Source organism: Salmo salar, chromosome ssa15 (genome assembly GCF_905237065.1).
Source record: "Salmo salar chromosome ssa15, Ssal_v3.1, whole genome shotgun sequence".
Classification (NCBI taxonomy): domain Eukaryota; kingdom Metazoa; phylum Chordata; class Actinopteri; order Salmoniformes; family Salmonidae; genus Salmo; species Salmo salar.
In genome coordinates this window covers 79,728,172-79,750,644 of record NC_059456.1, presented here as the reverse complement: position 1 = coordinate 79,750,644, position 22,473 = coordinate 79,728,172, and the positions used below count along the sequence as shown (strand labels likewise).

General features: G+C 42.0%; 1 protein-coding gene across 6 annotated transcripts in view; it reads left to right on the top strand.

Annotated features, from left to right (window-relative positions):
* The window catches only part of pik3cd (phosphatidylinositol-4,5-bisphosphate 3-kinase, catalytic subunit delta), a 62,040-nt gene that overhangs the window by 30,148 nt on the left and 9,419 nt on the right, over positions 1-22,473 (top strand). For 5 of the 6 annotated variants that reach the window (XM_014145771.2, XM_014145770.2, XM_014145773.2 and 2 more), the window contains 12 exons: positions 4,412-4,508; positions 6,047-6,177; positions 6,399-6,449; positions 6,762-6,929; positions 7,783-7,904; positions 8,765-8,908; positions 11,194-11,293; positions 12,696-12,874; positions 13,133-13,242; positions 14,379-14,457; positions 15,687-15,854; positions 20,163-20,289. In XM_014145771.2, the coding sequence (XP_014001246.1) occupies positions 4,412-4,508; positions 6,047-6,177; positions 6,399-6,449; positions 6,762-6,929; positions 7,783-7,904; positions 8,765-8,908; positions 11,194-11,293; positions 12,696-12,874; positions 13,133-13,242; positions 14,379-14,457; positions 15,687-15,854; positions 20,163-20,289 (1,476 nt within the window). The remainder of the gene's footprint in view (positions 1-4,411; positions 4,509-6,046; positions 6,178-6,398; positions 6,450-6,761; positions 6,930-7,782; positions 7,905-8,764; positions 8,909-11,193; positions 11,294-12,695; positions 12,875-13,132; positions 13,243-14,378; positions 14,458-15,686; positions 15,855-20,162; positions 20,290-22,473) is intronic. The other variant, XM_014145772.2, reaches the window with a different exon arrangement.

Below are 22,473 nucleotides of genomic sequence, written 5' to 3'. Positions count from 1 at the left end.
TATATGAGCTGGTCAGTATGAGTAGGTAATCCTTTATAACGCAGCTTTTTTTGAAAGATATCACATAGTAGAACTGCATAAGTGTTGCTCCCCACTTTCTGGAGGATCAAGTTTTGAAATCAGTGGAATTAGAGTATGATAGCTAAGGAGATGGAGAAAATTCTGGCGTTTGATTGCAAATATGCAGAGGGAGTAGAAAAGAGAGAAGGCTGTTGTATAAAACACCTGTCTCCAGATTACATTTTCAAACTAAGGGCAACCATGGCATCCGTGACAGAGAGGGAGAAGCGTCCATCCATGAATACGGGTAAGATAGTCTAGCTAGCTACATTTTCAGATATTACACGTTTCTAATTTGGTCAGAAAGTCATTTATTTAAAGTTAAAGTGTACTGATGCTAACGTTGCGTGTGATCTGTGTAGTAATAATTCGTATCTCAGAGCCATTTGCATTGCTAGTTATAGCCTAATGTTAGCTAGCTAATTTTGATCCTGGTTGGTTGGTTAGCTACCTGCAGATTCATGCAGGGTAGTAATGTTATAAATTGGGATGATGGTTAATTGTTTAGCTAGCTAGCTGTCTAAACAAAAGACTCCACTATGCAAGTAACTATTTCACTGCGACAACTGTCGATAGACGTGAGCTGGTAAATTCGCTCTGGCTATCTTAAATTGTTGCCATTCAAACAGTTGCAGTCACCAACGATCTGGATAACATAAAAACAGCCTAACCAGCTCTGCTAGGGCGAGTAAAATGGTCAGTGAGCTGTTCTCTCATTTGTGACTGGAAGTAGTTAGCAAGCTAGCCAACGTTAGCTAGTTAGCTTGGGTGCTTGACTGCTTTTGTTAGTTCAGAACGCTCGGATTAACCCTACTTTTAGGCCAGAGCATCCAGTGTGCGCTCTGAACACTCCGAGAGCGAAACGCTCTGAATTTACTAAAGGCCAATCTTTCTAGTAGGCTTTCCAGTAGGTACCAAAACTTTCAAGGGCCATTTTCTCAAAAGTAAGGTTACAAGTTCATCAACTTTCAAAGCAGAATTACTTTCCCATTGTTCCTCAGCTGTAGTGTATGATATACCAGTTTCTAGCTTTGAGTCTCTACTTTTATCCGATGTAAAAAAAACATAATTTCAAATTTTGCGACATAAGACCGAATCGAGTCAGTCGGTCACATTTGCAGAAATCCATTCAGGTGTATTTTGTGGCATATGGCGAATGCGTGCTAATGATGTAAAGTCGTGCTGAACTTGCTACTGCCTGTAAGCACACTGTCCAGTTGAAAGTGAATGATGGAAGGCTTATTGGCATATTTGCATAAAGACCTACTGTAGCTCTGATTGGCTATGGTGCACCGGTCTGCGTAGACTCCGGTCCTGGGCCAGGCAGATGTTTTTATTTACTGCAGTGTCTATTAATTGTCCAAATGCACGGCTGGGTTCCCACTCTATATTGCTGTATTATTTTCACAAATGCCTTACTTTACGTCATTCTCAAACATTCTATGAATTGATGAAAACTTGAAAATGACCATGTCTAAGTGCTCGCTTGTCAGAAAATGTAAAAAAAAAAGTGTTATTCTTCCTAGGGGTATATATGAACAGATTTTAGTCAAATGTAATGTTGCTAAAAGGCTGTCAGTTCCACTTTAAATGGCTATTACTACTGTGTTTCACATTACATTTAGAGCTGTGGAAACTTTAAATGGAGGTGTATGTTACGTTCACCAGCAAGAAAACCAAAAATGTTGCTCAAACAGAAGGGAGAACTAACAAAGAGTCACTGATCAACAACTAAAACGAAAACAGGTGGGGTTTTAGGAGGGGTTCTGAAAGACACTGATGGGGGCATCCACAAAGTTGACTAGCAACAACAACTGGAACCTAAAAGACACCCACCATGAGTGCCCACAAAATTTGCCCAAGAAGAGGCAAACAATTAGACAAACCCACACCAGCCCCCCGAGTGGCGCAGTGCTAGCTGTGCCACTAGAGATTCTGTGTTCGAGTCCAGCCTCTGTCGCAGCCGGCCGCGACCGGGAGACCCATGGGGCGGCGCACAATTGGCCCAGCGTCGTCCGGGTTTGGGGAGGGTTTGGCCAGCAGGGATGTCCTAGTTCCATTGCGCACTAGCGACCCCTGTGGCGGGCCGGACGCAGTGCACGCTGACACGGTCGCCAGGTGTACGGTGATTCCTCTGACACATTGGTGCGGCTGGCTTCCGGGTTAAGCGGGCATTGTGTCAAGAAGCAGTGCAGCTTGGTTGGGTTGTGTTTCGGAGCCTGTAACAATGTATATCTGCTTAGAAACATTACCCAAATTGTCAGTTTATTTGAAAATGTAGCAACTAAGCAGTTTGCATGTGTCATATGGCTGTTATAAGGACATACAGAAATAAGTCATGTCTGTGTTCTGTGTAGTTTTTTGTTTCGATCAAGTCAAGGATATCTCTTATGTTCCCCTTTTCTGCGAAATGCCATAATGGTTTCACTTCTAGACATGAACACACAGTTAGCAACACCACCTCTTTGAATCCCCATGCCATTGGTTACTATGGACTTGTTTGCCATTGCTTTCAGGAAGTGGAGCGTGTTTGTAGTTGTGTATAATAGTACAGTACACTGAGGCCTAGGCCCAATTTCCCCTTTTCACCGTGGCTCTTGTCACAGTCCTGGGTGTATTCATTAGTGCACACCGTAGAAAAAACCATTTGCAATGCAAAATGTTTTGCTACAAAAACAAGGCTACTCCCTCCCCGTTTTGCCCTGTTTGCTTCCTAGTGAATACACCCTGGTTTAAAAGAGGCAAGGTGCGAGGAGAGGCCACATGTGTGCTGTGGGGAGCTAGGCCTCAGCGACTCCACTTCTGCTTTCTGGGCCACTTCTCCCTTCCGTCACCCAGAGGAGAAGTCCTCTCAGCAGGCCAGACAGCGGGCCTGCATCCCATCTGGCACCCTATTCCCTGTATAATGCATACTTTTGACCAGGGTCTATAGGGCCATGGTCAAAAGTAGTGCACTGTGCCATTTGGAACACAAAACAGGAAGCGAGAAGTTATTTTGGCTAGCCATGGCCACTCGCATCGGCTTATTTTCATTTAGCTTGTTGTTTTAGCAAGTTCACAGCTGAGCCATGCACTATATTGGTTTTCCCACCTTAGCTTGAGAAGCGCTTTCCCCTGACCATTTACCATAAGTCATTTACAAGTAATTCTCATTAAACCTTGTGCCAGCAAGGGAGATTTGGACATTTATGATTCATTACAATAATTCAATACTTACAATACAATGAGATACAATGACAACTCAATTAACCTTTATTTTATAACTCAAATATCAAATATTTAACAGTTTCTGAGGTTAATTGAAATCCTTGTAATGGCCAATTAGATATTGTGGCTTGTATTGTTTTATGTATACTGTATATTGAAATGCATTTCAAGCAATTTAATGTAACCATAGAGGCCTACAACACAAATGGCTTGTGAGACATAATGATATCAGTTATTATACGAACGAAGACCTGTTCGTTAACCACAGTGGAAACTCTTTCGCAAAGTGACTGTGCTTTTTGGTGGTGCAAGAATAAGTCGGTTGTTCATTGCACCATTTCCATTCTCAGTCATTCATTTCAAGACTGGAGGCTCCATTTAATCAATCTGGAAGTTTCCAGTTTATGGCAACTCATCATTCCTCCCATGCAGCTAGGTATCCAGTTTGAATTGAATATCAAGTTGTATTTATTTTTATTTCACAACGTGTGTTATTGATTGAAAGAATCCAAACTTCATCTCAGTGACACTGTGGGCCACATACTGATTTTGATTGAATGAAGCCCAAGATGTACTCACATACATTTGGGTTCTTCTAAACAGATGTAAACGAAAACAGGTTAGAAAGTTTGAATTTGTAAATAGTGTGCTAATGACTATCAACCTTGGTCGTGTTCAGTAGGGCACACCGTAGCAAAACGTTTCGCGACGAGAAAAACTATATTGTTCTTATTGGACTAGTTATGGTAGTACCTCCCGTTCCACTTTTTTTTCTCCTTTACTGAACATGACCATGGTGTTTCTCCCATAGAATTAGAATGGACGTCCCCATTCAAGTCATGATGCTATAATGGATGGACTGGGGCCATTTTGAGGGTCCCGATTGGAGCAAAGCTAGGTTGAAGATATCCAGGTTAGGACAACGTCCAACGTCGTTCACATGCGGAAGCTTTCAAAAATAAACAGTCCCTTAGTTTTAGAATTCTTCCTCATGAATGCAAAGAGTTATGGGATATTAGAATCCTCTTGTCTTAACCTTTGTTATCCTCAACCTAGGCGCAAAGCAGAAAGTAAAAGCATGGAAGTTCGGCATTCAATCTGTGCTTTATTAACAGTCACCTCATTCTATGGTTTCTCCCACCAGGACTGTCCACTAGCCTGGGTAAACACCATGGTGTTTGACTATAAGGATCAGCTGAAGACTGGGGAGTTCCTTCTCTCCACCTGGCCTTCAGTCCCTGGTACAGTAGAACCACACACGCACGCACGCACGCACGCACGCACACGCACACACGCACACACACTGCAAGTCTTCAAAATGATTGAAGTATACCACCCAGAGTAACACACACTGCTACATAGTATCACAAATTGCTATTGCACTAAGTAGTTTCACAAACTAGTTGTTTTCTGAACTGCAAAATGTACAACACCATTGTTCCGATACAATTTTAATCATTGTACTATTTACCTACAGTTGTTTAAAATGTAATTAAATTGCTGCAAATTAATGGGTAGTAATAATAAATGTAAAAAGCAGCAACATTTTTTTTATTTGAATTACAACAAATTTGCAACTTGTTTTTTTATATATCTGAGATAAGGAGTGATGCTGCAAAAATAAAGATTTTTAAACAACTTTTTTTACGTGTTAAAAAAAGTGTACTTACTGATATACTAAACAAGGAGTGAGGCTGGTCAAAATCTGTTTCACTGTTGTTCACAGTACACAACTAAGACAACCTACAATAATAATACTAGATATGATCCCTCTGTAGTGCACGCATACCAATTCAAAACACTAATACCATCGACTGGTTATGTTTGACGTAGCCACTATTCCTTTGCAAAGTGGTTGTGATGATTTTGGAAATATCAATACGTGCCTCAGAGTGGACGTTTCTTGTAGTGTCCTTAAGCCGCTCAATCAGTATCATGTTGATGAATCAAAGAACAGTTAAATAATTTTGAGTTTAGTTGGGTTTGGGGTGGGGACAAATTTGACATTTTCTTGGTCATCTGTTGATGACATTTTTTGCTTTTCGCAAACTCATTAGAGACAGGGATCGTTAAAATATCGTCATACTTTTGAGTGAATCAGATTTTTGGTTCATGAAATGTTTCAATGTTTGTTCAAACATCCAAAAAGGAAGAAAATCAGATATGTTGGAGGTCATATGTCCTTAAGGCAAATGTTTTGCCAAATGCTGAGAAACACTTTGGTACAGACTTTCAAAGCTCTACGTCAAACGAAGTGGTGGGGCTGCGCTTTTGACTTTGAAGTGCTCAACATATCATCACCTATGGGCCATTCAGTTCGGGATTTGGCCCCATAATAACTCCCTTTGTGTTATATTTGTATTCTATTTATTTTACAATCTGGGCTTTAGATATTTGCCCCATGCAAGGACAAAAAATACAAGGCTTCCAGCCACTAAGGCTTGGAGCATTAAAGGGGCAATCAGCAGTTGGTACATCCATTTAGCAGTTGTTACATCCAAATTATTGATATGTTCCTATTTGAGTTTAGTTCAACTGTCATACCCCTACAGAACCCCAATTTCTTTGTAAACAAAGTAAATGCAATGTTAATATCATGGATGGTCAGTCCTTGCATTCATAGCTCTGTCTATGAATTTGAGAATGGTTACATTCCTCCAGCCCCATCCCACACTAGTGGGGAGAACGCTTTATTGTTTCTACTGCTGAATGCAGTTTTAACACATTGATTTAGCTAATAGCTGAATGTTTTTTTTTTCGGTTTAATTTGGCCTCACAGATGATAAAGGCGACCTCTTGAATCCAATGGGCACAGTGGAGAAAAATCCCAACGTTGATAGTGCAGCAGGACTCCTCATTCGCTTCCCCAATATCCGACCTCACCCTCTCTACTACCCCCATTTCGACAAGGTACACCTTATACTGCACACACGTTTCAATAGTAGACATTGTACATTTGTAACCAACCTCGTACATTTGTAACCGTTACACTTGTAACCATCTTGTACTGTACATATAAAACAAATCTATATTAGATCTCACTATAGATTTTATGAAATTAGACATTAGAAATTGTATTTTTAGAGCTATATTAAGATCTCTACACATTTGTATGTTCCTCCTATTTTCAGTTGAGGGACCTAGAAAAAAATGGAGGGAAGGTTATAGCCACCAAGGTGGAGGTAAGGGACTCTCTATTTTTTGTTTGAAATGTATAAGATTACATTAAAGTAATCCTTTGAAAACCACATTCAACTTTTAAAACGCATAAACCATTTATTATTTGTATTATCTTATTGTATGTTTGAACTTTGAATTCATTATCAAGACCATTACGTATCAATTATGTTCCTCACAATTACCTGTGTTTTTTCCTATTATACTTTTACATCAAAGCATAGATTCATTACTAAGAAATTACCATTCTAGTACCTACAGATCTACAGTATGTTCACTCAACCCCTTCCCTGTTGTCTTTGTATTGTGCTGCCCAGCATATGAAGCTAAAGGAAATAGTAGACAATAAGAACTACACAGAGTTCTTTGAGGATGAGAAAGAGCTTCTGTGGAAGCTACGCGGTGTGGTGCGGGAGCGCTACCCAGAGAGTCTGTCCAAACTTCTCCTCATCACAAAATGGAATAAGCACGAGGATGTAGCACAGGTAGGACACTTTCCTCTTGCAAAGACAACTGAGGTGTGAGTTAACGCAATGCAAGTGAAATTATCATCTGCATCTTGACTTAAAAGGTAACTTCCAAAATAAGGGAGACACCAACATAAAGTGTCTAAATAGGGCGTTGGGCCAACACAAGCCAGAACAGCATCACAGCACCTTGGCATAGATTATACAAGTGTCTGGAACTCTTGCAGGAATGCGACACCATTCTTCCACCATTTATTTATGGTGGTGGAAAATGCTGTCTCAGGCGCCGCTCGAGAATCTCCCATATGTGCTCAATTGATTTGAGAACTAGTGACTGAGACGGCCATGGCATATTGTTTACATTGTTTTCATGCTCATCAAACCATTCAGTGACCACTCGTGCCCTGTGGTTTGGGGCATTGTCATCCTATTGGGGCATAGCCATGGTAACCAAAATAATGGCCTGCCCAGCATTCTTTTTACATGACCCTAAGCATGAAGGGATGTTAATTACTTCATTAACTCAAGAACCACACCTGTGTGGAAGAACCAGCTTTGAATATACTTTGTATCCCTCATCTACTAAAGTGTTTCCATTATTTTGGCAGTTACCAGTATGATGTAACTTTTTTTGAACCCGAGATCTCTGGTTGAACCAGAGATTTAGTTACCTTGCGATACATATGCAGTGCATTAGTTCATAGTGCAGCTGTTTTTTGCAATTATTAAATATGTAATTATTTTCCATTATCATGTTCAAATTGATTAATGCCTTCAGTATGCATTAGCAATGCTCATGTATACTGAAAATGAATTTAAAGTTCCATTAAGTTCAATGTCAAAAAAACCTGACCTGTGCCATTGTGTCCAGATGGTGGCGTTTCTGCAGAAATGGCCGGACCTCCCTGCTCTCCATGCCCTGGAGCTGCTGGACTACAGTTTCCCTGACCCAATGGTCCGCTCCTTCACCATCAGCTGCCTAAGGAAGCTGAGGTATTGTAACCTTAGGGGTAGTTTCCCAGACACAGATTAAAGATGCACTATGCAGAAATCGCTCCGCCATTTCCTGGTTTAAAAAAAATGTGAATAGATCGCCTAATTTCAGTTTATGTGACAAAACAAGCATAGTGTAGAGAATCTAAAACGCTGTGAAATATATTTTCCATAACCAAAAATATTGTGTTTTCATCTGTTTGAAGCTGGTGTACAAATCCAAAAGTAAAAGACACAAAAACTAAACGTAAGAAGTATAGAAATAGCACACACAGAACAGATCTACAGCTTCTTACATTTGCTTTTAATGACAATGACAGATTTATAACATACATTTTTATGTGAATTTGGTCGGGTCCCCCAAAAAGTTAGATATTGCAGCTTTAAGCCTAGTCCTTGACTAAAAAGCATGTTCAATGGAGAATTCTCATTGAAAGTGCTTTTTATTCCAGGACTGAGCTCAATCCATGTCTGGGAAACCAGCCCTAGGTGACTAGAGAGCTATCCTTTGGCGTTCGCCATGGCCTCTTTTCTGCTTTTCATTTTGATAGGTACTCAAACTCCAGAAAAAAAGTGACTTGATTATGTAGGGATGTATAGTTTTTTTTCTCCTGAAATACAAACAAGTGATACAAATTAAAAATCAAAACAAGTGGTACCACTTTAACAATGGTGAGAAATCAATGTTAAGAATTGTTTTTTAGAAGTTCCAACCATACTGGATGCCCGTCAATGACTTGGTTGCTCAAAGACTATATACAGCTGGCAAAAAAACAATTGTTTTCACAACATTGTGAAAATGTTGCTGTAAATGACTCTGTTTAATCTGTTTAATGACTGTTTAATCTCCTTCCCAACAGAGATGAGGAGCTGCTCCAGTACTTGCTGCAGTTAGTTCAGGTTCTGAAGTATGAGTCTTACCTGGACTGTGACCTTGCTACTTTCCTGCTAGAGAGAGCCCTCTCCAACAAGAGGATAGGTCACTTCCTCTTCTGGCATCTCAAGTAAGTGTGTGTGTGTGTGCGTGCGTGCGAGAGAGAGAGTGGGAGAGAGAGAGAGTGGGAGAGAGTGCGTGAGAGAACAACATATCCTAAAAACAGGACCGATCAGTGTAAAATGGACAGTATGAAATGTAATCCGGCTACTCACAACTGCTGTCTATTAGTTAAATCCTGTGGGCTAAATTGTTATGATCAGTGGTTTCAAGTTTGTATCGGTCAATTTTTGACGAGCTGATCATAGCGGAAAAGAAAACACTTGTGCATTTCCTGCTGTGTAAACACATTGAAAATAGGCTCAGGAGAAAGCCTCCTGATAAAGTTGGGTAGCTGATATTCAGAGCTTAAATAGCCAAATTGATTAGTCGCAGGAAGTGTCATCCCATTTTAATTTCATGTGACTAAGACATGTGATGCCCAACTTCCATCAACACGTCTCCAACGCCACTAGCATTAAAGACCCTCCCTCGTCTGACATTCGGCAAATCAGATCATAACTCCGTACTCCTGCTTCCTGTTTACATGCAGAAACTCAAACCGGAAGTACCTGGGAATCACTCTGTTGAGAAATGGTCACCAGAATCATAGATTATGCTACAGGACTGCTTTGCTAGCGCTGATCGGAATATGTTTAGATACTCCGCCCGTTAACATTGACGAGCTAACCACCTCCATCACTGGCTTCATTAGAAAATGCATCGGCGACGTTGTCCCCACGGTGAGGGTTCGCTGCTTCCCCAATCAAAAGCCCTGGATTAACACTGAGGTTGGCGCTAAACTAAAAGACAGGGCTACCGCACACAGAGCTATAGTAGACAACCATGAGTCTACGGCCGAGGACAGGAATAAGTACGATAAGTCTCGCAATGACCTCCGCAGAGTCATCTAACGAGCAAAGGACAATATAGGAGTAAGTTGGAATCATATTACACAGGCTCCGGCACCTGCGAATGTGGCAGGGGCTACAGTCCATTACGGTTTACAAAGTAACCCAACCGTGATCTGCCCAACAATGCTTCTCTACCAGATGAACTCACTGCATTTATACATGATAACAACAACATCGTGCCGGGTGGGAGTGTCGTCACAGACCCAGAGGATTGGGTGATCTCGCTCTCCGAGGCCGACGTGAAAAGGGTCTTTAATCACGTCAAGGCCGTGGGGCCCGACTGTATAGCAGGGTGCGTTCTCAGAGCATGCGCAGAATAGCTGGCAGGCATATTCACGGTAGTTTTCAACCTAAGGAGGACTCTGGGTCTGAACACATCCCTCTGCAACTAGATCCTGGACTTTCTGACGGGCCGACCCCAGGTGGTGAGGGTGGCAACATTACCTCCGCCACGCTGACCCTCAACACTGGGGCCCCACAGGGGTGTGTGCTTAGTGCCCTCCTGTACTCCCTATTCACCCACGACTGTGTGGCCACGCCTGACTCCAACACCATCATCAAGTTGACAGCATGATGACAGTAGGCCTGATCACCAGCGGTCCTACAGGGAGGAGGTCAGTGACTTGGCAGCATGATGACGGTAGGCCTGATCACTGGCGGTCGTACAGGGAGGAGGTCAGAGACCTGGCAGTGTGGTGCCAGAGCAACAACCTCTCCCTCAACGTCAGTAAGACCAAGGAGCTGATCGTGGACTACAGGAAATGAAGGGGCGAGCACGCTCCCATCCACATTAACGAGGCTGCAGTGGAGCAGGTCGAGAACTTCAAGTTCCTCGGTGTCCAAATCCCTAAAGACTTAAAATGGTCCTAACACACATGCACATCGTGAAGAGGGAGCGACAGCACCTCTTCCCCCTCAGGAGGTTGAAAACGTTTGTCATGGGTCCCTCAAATCCTCAACAAGTTATACAGCTGTACCATTGAGAGCATTTTGACTGGCTGCATCACTGCCTGGTATGGCAATAGTACCACCCTCGATCACATGGCGCTACAGATGGTGATGCGGACAGCCCAGTACATCACTGGGGCCGAGCTCCCTGCCATCCAGGACAGCTATATCAGGTGGTGTGGAAGGAAGGCCCGGAAAATCGTTAGACTCCGACCACCCAAGCCATAGACTATTTTCTCTGCTTCTGCACGGCAAGCGGTACCGGTGCATCAAGTCTGACAGGAAAACATTTTTTTAGTCTCGTCTAGGGGGTCAGAACGGCCCGGACCAGCCATGTGGGTGCACACCTGGCTGTGTGCACGCGTGTGGAACAAGCACTATAACTCTGTATATGAATTGAACACTAAGGTGGTGTTGGTAGAAGTTGTGACAGAAGCCTTTGTCCTCACTCCAGGTCAGAAATGCACGTATCCTCGGTCAGTCTGCGGTTCGGTCTGATTCTAGAGGCTTACTGCAGGGGCAACATCTATCACATCAAGAGCTTATGGAAACAGGTGAGCACACCTTGAGACTATATACTTGTTCATTCTTAGACATCTGGCCATGATATTTGACAATGTCTTTTGTACAATGGCCAGATTACTTAGAAATAGCATGTGTAGAGGACTAGGGGAGACTGGGGGCAATTGTAACATGTTTTGTATTTGACTTCATTGCTCAGAGACCACTCGAACTAAGCCACTAATGTTTTTATATGAGAAACGTACATCTGTCTGCTAATCATTCATACCATTTATAGGTCTGTAGATAAGACGGTCTGATCACAATATTGATTTTAATCCGAAAAGTCCGGATGTTACATTTGCCGCCGTGCCAGGGGCAATTGTAACAGTAGGTGGGGTCAAATGTAACACCTAAAAAATAAACAAAATAAATTCATTTAACTTGTATAAAATTCATGTTTATGAATTATCATATTATAGACCTACTGTATGTAATATTTTTGCAAGAAATATAAGTATTTCTATGTACGTAACCAATATTTACAGTAACAGTGTGCATGGCCATTCGGTACCTCTCAAAACATCTGAAATGTCTGATGGTGTCTAGAATATATCTGTTAACAACTTATTTGGCACTGTACAGGACCCCAAGGCTATTTAAAGTTAGTAATTGTATAGTTAATGTATAATTCATACAACCTTAAAGTTAAAATAATTTCTTTTTATAATGTTGCTGCTTGGCTCAGGATCATTTTAACACTGTGTTACAATTACCCCCAACCCAGCAGCCATGACAAAACCTCATGTGCCTAGCAATAGACAACAATACTGACACATGTCAATCATGCCAATGTTTAGCCAACATATAGTGATGAAAATGTTGCTAGTTTGAGTTCTTGGACATTAATGCTCAGGACAGCATAAGAACAATACAACCGGCGGAAGAAAACTACATTCACACCTAAAAAACTACCTTCACCCCTAAAAAACAAACATTTGCTCATGAAATGTGTAAATAGTGAGATATTTTGCTGAAACTTTTCAAGCAGGGCAATTACCTAAATAGGCATGTACTGTGTGAGTTTCATCTCTAGCTTGTTTATGTTTGGAGAAAGTCAAGATGTTACTATTGCCCGCTGTTACAATTGCCCAGTCTCCCCTACTGGGTTTCTTCCCATTTGAAATGACCAACCAGTAGGTGGCAACAATTAAACAGTACAGTTTTGAGCCCAGAACACAAAGAATGATGTGGTTAGCAGCAATCAATGCATTATAACCAATCACCCCCCAACACACACATAACGCTACCAGTCTCACCTCGGCCTCTGCTGTCTTTGCCCTTACATTTCTTCAGTGTGTGCCCCTCTTTATATCCCAACTCCCGATCTTCTGTATCTCACTGTACTATCCCAAAACGTTATCAATACTCCCTCCTCCTCTTCTCTCTGTGCAGAACGAGGCTCTGAACAAGATGAAGGCTCTGAATGACTTTGTGAAGTCGGGCTGGCAGAAGACGTCGCGCCAGCAGATGACAGACGACATGAAGCTGTGTATCAAACAGGAGGCCTACATGGAGGCCCTCTCATACCTGCTGTCCCCGCTCAATCCCAGCATCATGCTCTCAGAGATTTGGTGGGTACCTGACACACAGAGATGCAGGCACGCACACACAGACGCAGAAAGACAGACACCCAGGAATGGTACACACACACGGAAGCGTCATGCACCTCCGTGTTTTAAGGGCACTGATAGCTACATTCAGCATCTTTTAATTAATTATGTGTTAGAAATGACTATGTTGTGTATTTTTTTTTCCCTACAAATGGTTAAAATGATATTATATAGGGAGAAGTCTTCTCCCAGTGTCAACAAATTTGCTTGATGTTGCAGTGCGGACAGATGCAAGTTCATGGACTCCAAGATGAAGCCCCTGTGGCTCATGTACAAGAACAAATGGGTGCAGGGGGACGCTGTGGGCATAATCTTCAAGAACGGAGATGGTGAGAAATCCAAATAACACAGGGGATTCCACATGATACATAAACAATTTTTTTAGGTTATATTTTTTATTTGCATTTTTTGGGGGGCACTGTAATGGTGACCGGTGGTGTTGGTTCTGTATGTCGCCTTAACTATTGTCATATTATATGTACTGTATGTATGACTGTCCTCTTCGTGGGAGTGTGTTAGTCAACTAATGGACACACTTTTAGCACTGTTTAAGTGCTGTTTGGTAGCTTTGTATGTGCATCTCAAGTGCATCCTTGGTGGTATCCATGGAGATGCAGGATGCAAGCAGTATCCAGATTGAGAGAACCAGGGGCATCGGGACAAATGTCGAGGCTGGAGAAGAACCACTACTGGCTTCATGGGCAATTCCATAGAACTGGAGAGCTAAAGAGACTCAACCCGGACCCTCCAGATTATCTCCAAGTTCCGTCAATGTAGCAAGCTAGGTTAATTAGCTGCCTATCTGCTAGCCAATGTCTGTAGCCTAGGCTACGCACAGCCCGCTGCGCCATACAGAATATCAGATATCTTCCTCATCTAAAATCAGAGACACCGGTCAGCCAACACCATGGAGAGTAGCACTATTTTTTACGTTTGCTTTTTTATGTTGTGCTATCGTCATCCTGTCAGCCTAGTAGCTAGGTCTACTGTGTGTATCCCCAAACTACTATGTTTATTTCTTTATTTTCTGAACCACTCCAAAAAGAAGATCCCTTCAAGAAATTCAAGTTATTCTGTTCTTCTATACACTTTTACTACTGTATTTACCTAATTTATGGCCATGCAGTTAAAGATGCAACAAATAAACACTTGTTCATAGATTAATCATTTGCGGTGTTATCCCTCATCAATTTGTGTGTATTGAGTTATGTCGCATTTATATTGGTCCAATGCAAGAATATTAGGTACTGTCACTTTTAAATTAAAGTTATTAACTATTTCTCTTCAGACCTACCTTTTATCGTGCTAATTTTGCGAGCATGCCATCGGGACCATTAATCATACTGGCCTAAATTGTTAGTCTGGCCACCTGGGGAAATTCTGTGGAGTCTGCATCTGGGATTTTCATCCCATTTCGGTTGGATATAAATGTACCTTTAGCCTGACATAACCTCTATCCTTTCAGATCTCCGACAAGACATGCTGACCCTCCAAATGATCCAGCTGATGGAAATCCTTTGGAAGAAAGAGGGACTGGATCTAAGGTATGTGTTAGTAGCAGGGGTTAGAACCAAAATGATTTTCCAATCGTTTCGTTCTGAACAGAACCATTATTTTTTTTTGTTCCGTTTCACTGTTCCGACCAACAAAATAAAGTTCTAAACTGGTTCGAACCAAAAAAAAGTACTGTTTTTTTAATCATTCCTTTCAGTTCCTTTTTAAACCTCTAAAATCCTTTTTTATTGATTTATTTATTTTTAACATTAAATTACTTTGTGGATAGAAAAGCTTGCTATGGAGCGGGAAAGTTATAGCTCAGTGAGTTATTTACATTTGTGATGGAAAGACAAGCGAGAGAAGAGTGGAAGAGGCAGCTTGGCTTGAAACACTGGGCAACTTGTGATAACATGCATTATCTAAATTAGGCCCACAGAATTATACCTACGGAGGAGTGGCTTCTATGTAGGAACTTTTAATGACTTCAGAGTTGGTTTATCGTTGAACTAGCTAGCTTGTGTGTGCAGAGCGGCACCAGAATTAAAAACACATCTTACCTTTTTGTAGTTAATAAATCCAATGTGAAATGTATATAGTATCCTGAACTAGCATTGAAAAAGTTAATCCATTCTTCTCTAATAAAAAATCTCTCCCTATTTTCTGAATCATGCTTGTAATGTAAGTAGGCTACAGCTATGCTTCGGAGGGTGAGGGGCAGGTAGCCTACACATACACTGGCAAAGATTTTCAGCTGGCAGGCAGACACTGGAAAAAGTTTCTGATTGACAGAGGGGAGGGCTTTGCATTGGTGCTTTTGTTGCGTTTTTTTGTGGGACTGGAAAAAAATCCTGTAACGTAAAATAACATTATTAACCGGTTCCCATGCTTTTAAAATAACGGTTCTGTTCCAGAACAGTATAGACCACTATCGTTCATGGTTCTGATTCTGTTCCTTGAAAAATGTAATTATTTTTCTGTTTTACGGTTTTGTTTCATGAACTGGTTCCAACCCTGCTTAGCAGTGGAGCTAGTTGTATAACAGTAAGCTAATACCTACGGTTTTGCTTGTGGCACGCAAGAAACCTAGATTGGAATTCAGTAGGTGACGTTGCAGTCAAACGGTCCTACATACATACTGGGAACAGGTTCGGGGAAAATTGATATGATGGTTTTGTAACAATGTACTTAGGGCATACAGTTATACGTTATTACTTGTTATAAGCATATAATAGGCCTTAATGCTTTATGAATTAACTTTTTCTACTGTCTCTGTAAGGATGATCCCCTACGGCTGCCTCTCCACCGGGAACAAGACAGGCCTCATCGAGGTGGTGAAAAACTCAGACACCATCGCCAACATCCAGCGCAACAACAGCAACAGTGCCGCTACCGCTGCCTTCAACAAAGATGCCCTGCTCAACTGGCTTAAATCCAAGAACCCAGAGTAAGTGTGACAGAGACACTGGTATAGCAGTCATGTCTTCAGTGACGGCATGGGCTTGTATTCAGCCTACTGCCCTTTGACACAACCTCTCTCTATCTTTTCCGACTGTCATCCACTATCTCCATCTGTTCAATATACACTGAGTATACAAAACATTAAGAACACCTGCTCTTTCATGACAGACTGACCAGATGAATCCAGGTGAAAGCTATGATCCCTTATTGATGTCACTTGTTAAATCCACTTTAATCAGTGTAAATTAAGGGGAGGAGACAAGTTAAAGAAGGATTTTTAAGCCTTACTACAATTGAGACATGAATTGTGTACCATTCAGAGGGTGAATGGGCAAGACAAAAGATTTAAGTGCCTTTGAACGGGGTATGGTAATAGGTGCCAGCCGCACCGGTTTGTGTCAAGAACTGCAAAGCTGCTGGGTTTTTCACACCCAACAGTTTCCCGTGTGTATCAATAATTTTCCACCACCCAAAGGATATCCAGCCAACTTGACACAACTGTGGGAAGCATTGGAGTCAACATGGGTCATCATCCCTGTAGAATGCTTTTGACACCTTGTAGTGTCCATGCCCCGACGATTTGAGGCTTTTCTGAGGGCATACACTGAGTATACAAAACATTAAGAACACCTGCTATTTCCATTATATAGACTGACCAGGTGAAAGTGAAGCTTTTAGGGGGGGAGTTTATTAGGAAGGTCTTCCTAATGTTTGGTATACTTAGTGTAATCTGAAAATATCTTCAACTACACTACCGGTCAAAAGTTTTAGAACACCTACTTATTCAAGAATTTTTCTTTATTTTTTAATATTTTCTACATTGTAGAATAATAGTGAAGACATCAAAACTATGAAATAACACATATGGAATGTACTAACTAAAAAAGTGTTAATCTATTTTATATTTGAGATTCTTCAAATAGCCATCCTTTGCCTTGATGACAGCTTTGCACACTCTTGGCATTCTTTCAACCAGCTTCATTAGGTAGTCACCTGGAATGCATTTCAATTAACAGGTGTGCCTTGTTAAAAGTTAATTTGTGGAATGTCTTTCCTTCTTAATGCGTTTGAGCCAATCAGTTGTGTTGTGACAAGGTGGGGGGTTTATGCAGAAGATAGGCCTATTTGGTAACAGACCAAGTCCATATTATGGCAAGAACAGCTCAAATAAGCAAAGAGAAATGACAGTCCATAATTTTTTTAAGACATGAAGGTCAGTCAATATGGAACATTTCAAGAACTTTTAAAGTTTCTTCAAGTGCAGTTGCAAAAACTATCAAGTGCTACGATGAAACTGGCTCTCATGAGGACCGTCACAGGAATGGAAGACCCAGAGTTACCTATGTTGCAGAGGATAAGTTCATTAGAGTTAACAGCCTCAGAAATTGCGGCCCAAATAAATGCTTCACAGAGTTCAAGTAACAGACACATAACAATATCAACTGTTCAGAGGAGACTGTGTGAATTAGGCCTTCATGGTCCAATTGCTGCAAAGAAACCACTACTAAAGGACACCAATAAGAAGAAGAGACTTGCTTGGGCCAAGAAACATGAGCGGTGGAAATTTGTCCTTTGGTCTAGAGTCCAAATTTGAGATTTTTTTGTTCCAACCGCCGGGTCTTTGTGAGACGCGGTGTGGGTGAACGGATGATCTCCGCATGTGTATTTACCACCGTAAAGCATGGAGGAGGTGTTATGGTGTGGGGGTTGCTTTACTGGTGACACTGTCTGTGATTTATTTAGAACTCAAGGCACACTTAACCAGCATGGCTACCACAGCATTCTGCAACGATATGCCGTTCCATCTGGTTTGGGCTTAGTGGGACTATCATTGACCCAACACACCTCCAGGCTGTGTAAGGGCTATTTAACCAAGAAGGATGGTGATGGAGTGCTGCATCAGATGACCTGGCCTCCACAAACCCCCGACCTCAACCAAACTGAGATGGTTTGGGATGAGTCGGACCATAGAGTGAAGGAAAAGCAGCCAACAAGTGCTCAGCCTATGTGGGAACTCTTTCAAGACTGTTGGAAAAGCATTCCAGGTGAAGCTAGTTGAGAGAATGCAAAGCTTCATCAAGGCAAAGGGTGGCTATTTGAAGAATCTCAAATATAAAATATATTTAGATTTGTTTAACACTTTTTTGGTTCCATATGTGTTATTTCATAGTTTCATTATTCTACAATGTAGAAAATAGTAAAAATAAAGAAAAACCCTTGAATGATTAGGTGTTCTAAAACTTTTGACCGGTAATGTATATCTTAGAAAAAATGAATTACAGATAGGGTAGCTCTCAAACATACTAAACTGGACCTATGATTTGACCTTAGAGGTGAATTGCACCAGCTCTGAGCTTATTAGCTGTTTAAACATATAAATCCAAGACAATCATACTGGCTAGTGAGAGCGTTTTTGCAGTTGCCTTTGATGCTGACTGGCGGGACCTCAATCCTAATCTCTCAAGGACAGACGCATGTAACACCGGATGGTATCGTAGCGTCTGTCAACAGACTGTGGGAGGCGACGACTAACAAGGAACTTTTTTTACAGTGCGCAGATGTTTGTCACTTATCATTTAGACAAATCACGATTTCGCAGGTGAATTCAGGTGTATTCAGGTGTATTCAGGTGTATTCAGGTGAATTCAGGTGTATTCGTCTTTTGAATTTCGGAAGGGGACATTTGGCCCAATTTGTTGGCTCACAGTTTCCATTTAGTGGGGTGGAGTCTCATTAGTGTCTTTTCTCATACATTTCCCCCAAGAAGCTAATCGAGCATCTGATGGAATTACGCAAAAAAATTACATTTCTGGCTTTGCAAGATTAATCTGGAGGTGAAAGAGACGCACACCTGTTTAGGAGAGGTGCTGGCTAGCAGAGTAGAACACCTGTTTAGGAGAGGTGCTGACTAGCGGAGTAGAACACCTGTTTAGGAGAGGTGCTGACTAGCGGAGTAGAACACCTGTTTAGGAGAGGTGCTGGCTAGCGGAGTAGAACACCTGTTTAGGAGAGGTGCTGGCTAGCGGAGTAGAACACCTGTTTAGGAGAGGTGCTGGCTAGGAGAGGTGCTGGCTAGAGGAGTAGAACACCTGTTTAGGAGAGGTGCTGGCTAGAGGAGTAGAACACCTGTTTAGGAGAGGTGCTGGCTAGCGGAGTAGAACACCTGTTTAGGAGAGGTGCTGGCTAGCGGAGTAGAACACCTGTTTAGGAGAGGTGCTGGCTAGCGGAGTAGAACACCTGTTTAGGAGAGGTGCTGGCTAGCGGAGTAGAACACCTGTTTAGGAGAGGTGCTGGCTAGCGGAGTAGAACACCTGTTTAGGAGAGGTGCTGGCTAGAGGAGTAGAACACCTGTTTAGGAGAGGTGCTGGCTAGCGGAGTAGAACACCTGTTTAGGAGAGGTGCTGGCTAGCGGAGTAGAACACCTGTTTAGGAGAGGTGCTGGCTAGCGGAGTAGAACACCTGTTTAGGAGAGGTGCTGGCTAGCGGAGTAGAACACCTGTTTAGGAGAGGTGCTGGCTAGCGGAGTAGAACACCTGTTTAGGAGAGGTGCTGGCTAGCGGAGTAGAACACCTGTTTAGGAGAGGTGCTGGCTAGAGGAGTAGAACACCTGTTTAGGAGAGGTGCTGGCTAGCGGAGTAGAACACCTGTTTAGGAGAGGTGCTGGCTAGAGGAGTAGAACACCTGTTTAGGAGAGGTGCTGGCTAGCGGAGTAGAACACCTGTTTAGGAGAGGTGCTGGCTAGCGGAATAGAACACTTGAAAAAGAAAAGAAGAGCCGCACACTCTAGGAGCTCAGATGCAATAACCTAATAACCAATGTTTCGACAGACAAGCTAAACCTTTAAATAATGTATAAACTATTGGCGTCATATATGTAATGTTGGGTGGGTGCAGAGCAAGGGCTGGCAAAACAGCTCCATATCACACAGAAGCTGCAAAGTGTTAAAGCCTCTTGGTTAGAATGGAGTGGGGAATAGCTGTAATAGTTTAACATGGTGAACCCAATAGACGTCTAGACAGGACCGTGTTGTAACATGGCTGTCAATCATCTGTCACCCTCCGAAAAGTCTCTGCAAATATTTAATAGAGCTGTGAGAAAAACCTGCCTCACGCCTCACCTATATGGAGAGAGAGGGGGAAATGTGTGTGTGCGTACCCCACTGTTTTCACCTGACTTGGGAATGTGAGAGAAAGGTAAAGAGATATAACATTCAATGGAGGAAGGGATAAAAGAAAGTGCGGAGAAAGCAAACTGATCCCATGTGGTCTCTCCTCTCTCTCATCTATTTTGTCAGCAGGGATAAACTTGACCAGGCCATTGAGGAGTTCACACTATCATGTGCTGGTTACTGTGTAGCCACTTACGTGTTGGGTATCGGAGATCGCCACAACGACAATATCATGATCAAGGAGACGGGGCAGGTGAGATGCACAGGATTTCAATTTTTTTGAAATGTGTAGAATCTTGATAATTTGTATAAGTCTGATTTAGAGTGGGTATTCCTAGTAGGAATAGAACTCATTGTTTATACCTAAGAAACAAAAATGTTTCGTTTTTTTATCTTACACAATGAATCATTCATAAAGTAAACCGATAAACACTTATTCTTAGACAGACAATGGAAATGCCAGTAAGTCAAAATAATCACATTTGGCCTCTCAAAAACTATGATACTGACTCTACTACATGTGGTAGGTGGATGAATCAATAGATGACCAAAAGTATGTGGACGCCTGCTCGTCAAACATCTCATTCCAAAATCATGGGCATTAATATGGAGTTGGTCCCCGCTTTGCTGCTATAACAGCCTCCAATCTTCTTGAAAGGCTTTCCACTACATGTTGGAACATCGCTGCGGGGACTTGCTTCCATTCAGCCACGGGCTTTAGTGAGGTTGGGCACTAATGTTGGCCAATTAGGCCTGGCTCGCAGTCGGACTTCCAATTCGTCCCAAAGGTGTTCGATGGGGTTGAGGTCCGGGGCCCTGTGCAGGCCAGTCAAGTTGTTAAACACTGATCTTGAAAAAACATTTCTGTATGGACCTCGCTTTGTGTACAGGGGCATTGCCATGCTGAAACATGAAAGGGCCATCTCCAAACTGTTGCCACAAAGTTGGAAGCACAGAGTCGTCTATAATGTCATTGTATGCTGTAGCGTTAGGATTGCATTCGGGCAGGTAGCGTTCTCCTGGCATCCGCTAAACCCAGATTCATCCAGAGAACCTGTTTCCACTGCTCCAAAGTCCAATGGCAGCAAGCTTTACAACACTCCAGCCGACGCCTGGCATTGCGGGTGGAGATCTTAGGGTTGTGTGCGGCTCCTCGGCCATGGAGACCCATTTCATGAAGCTCCCGACGAACAGTTCTTGTGCTGACGTTGCTTCCAGAGAAAGTTTGGAACTCTGTAGTGAGTGTTGCAAACGAAGACAGACGATTTTTACATGCTAAGCGCTTCAGCACTCGGCGGTCCCGTTCTGTGAGCTTGTGTAGCCTACCACTTTGAGGCTGAGCCGTTGTTGCTCCTATACGTTTATACTTCACAATAACAGCATTTACAGTTGACCAGGGCAGCCCTAGCAGGGCAGACATTTGACGAACAGACTTCTTGGAAAGGTGGCATCCTATGACGGTGCCACGTTGAAAGTCACTGAGCTCTTCAGTAAGGCCATTCTACTGCCAATGTTTGTCTATGGAGATTGCATGGCTGTATGCTTGATTTTATACACCTGTCTGCAACGGGTGTGGCTGAAATAGCCAGATCCACTCATTTGAAGGGGTGTCCACATACTTTTGGATGGATAGATACATATGCGTAGTAGTTAGTTCTACCACAAAGTGACACATCTTACAACACACAGCAATGCTAATTGTCATTGAAAACACAACACTTGGCAACAGCAGTGACTATGGTCTTGGATCAATGACAGACTCTCTTAGTAACTTCGAAAAAGGAATCAATCACGAGGCAGACATGCCAGAACGTCGTCATTCAAAACCAGTGGTGGAAAAAGTACTCAAATGTCAATCTTGAGTAAAAATAAAGATACCTTAACAGAAAATTACTCAAGTGAAAGTTACCCAGTAAAATACTACTTCAGTAAAAGTCCCAAGGTATCTGGTTTTAAATGTACTTAAGTACAGTGGTAGAAAAAGTACTCAATCGTCATACTTGCGTAAAAGCACAAAGTAAAAGTAAATTCTATACATGAAATTCCTTATATTAAGCAAACCAGACGGCACGATTATCTTATTATTTTTATGGACAGACAGGCACACTCCAACACTCAGACATAATTTACAAACACAGTAGTGTTTGTGGCAGTAGGGATGACAACATGTTATATTGATAGATGCCCTAATTCTGTCCTGGTTGAGCATTATAAATGTAATAAGTACTTTTAGGTGTCAGGGAAAATGTATGGAGTAAAAGGTACATTATTTTAAGGAATATAGTGGAGTAAAAGTAAAAGTTGTCTAAAATATAAATAATAAAGTACAGATACCCCCAAAAACTACTTAAGTAGTACTATCAAGTATTTTTTACTTACAGTTGAAGTCGGAAGTTTACACACACCTTAGCCAAATACATTTAAACTCAGTTTTTCA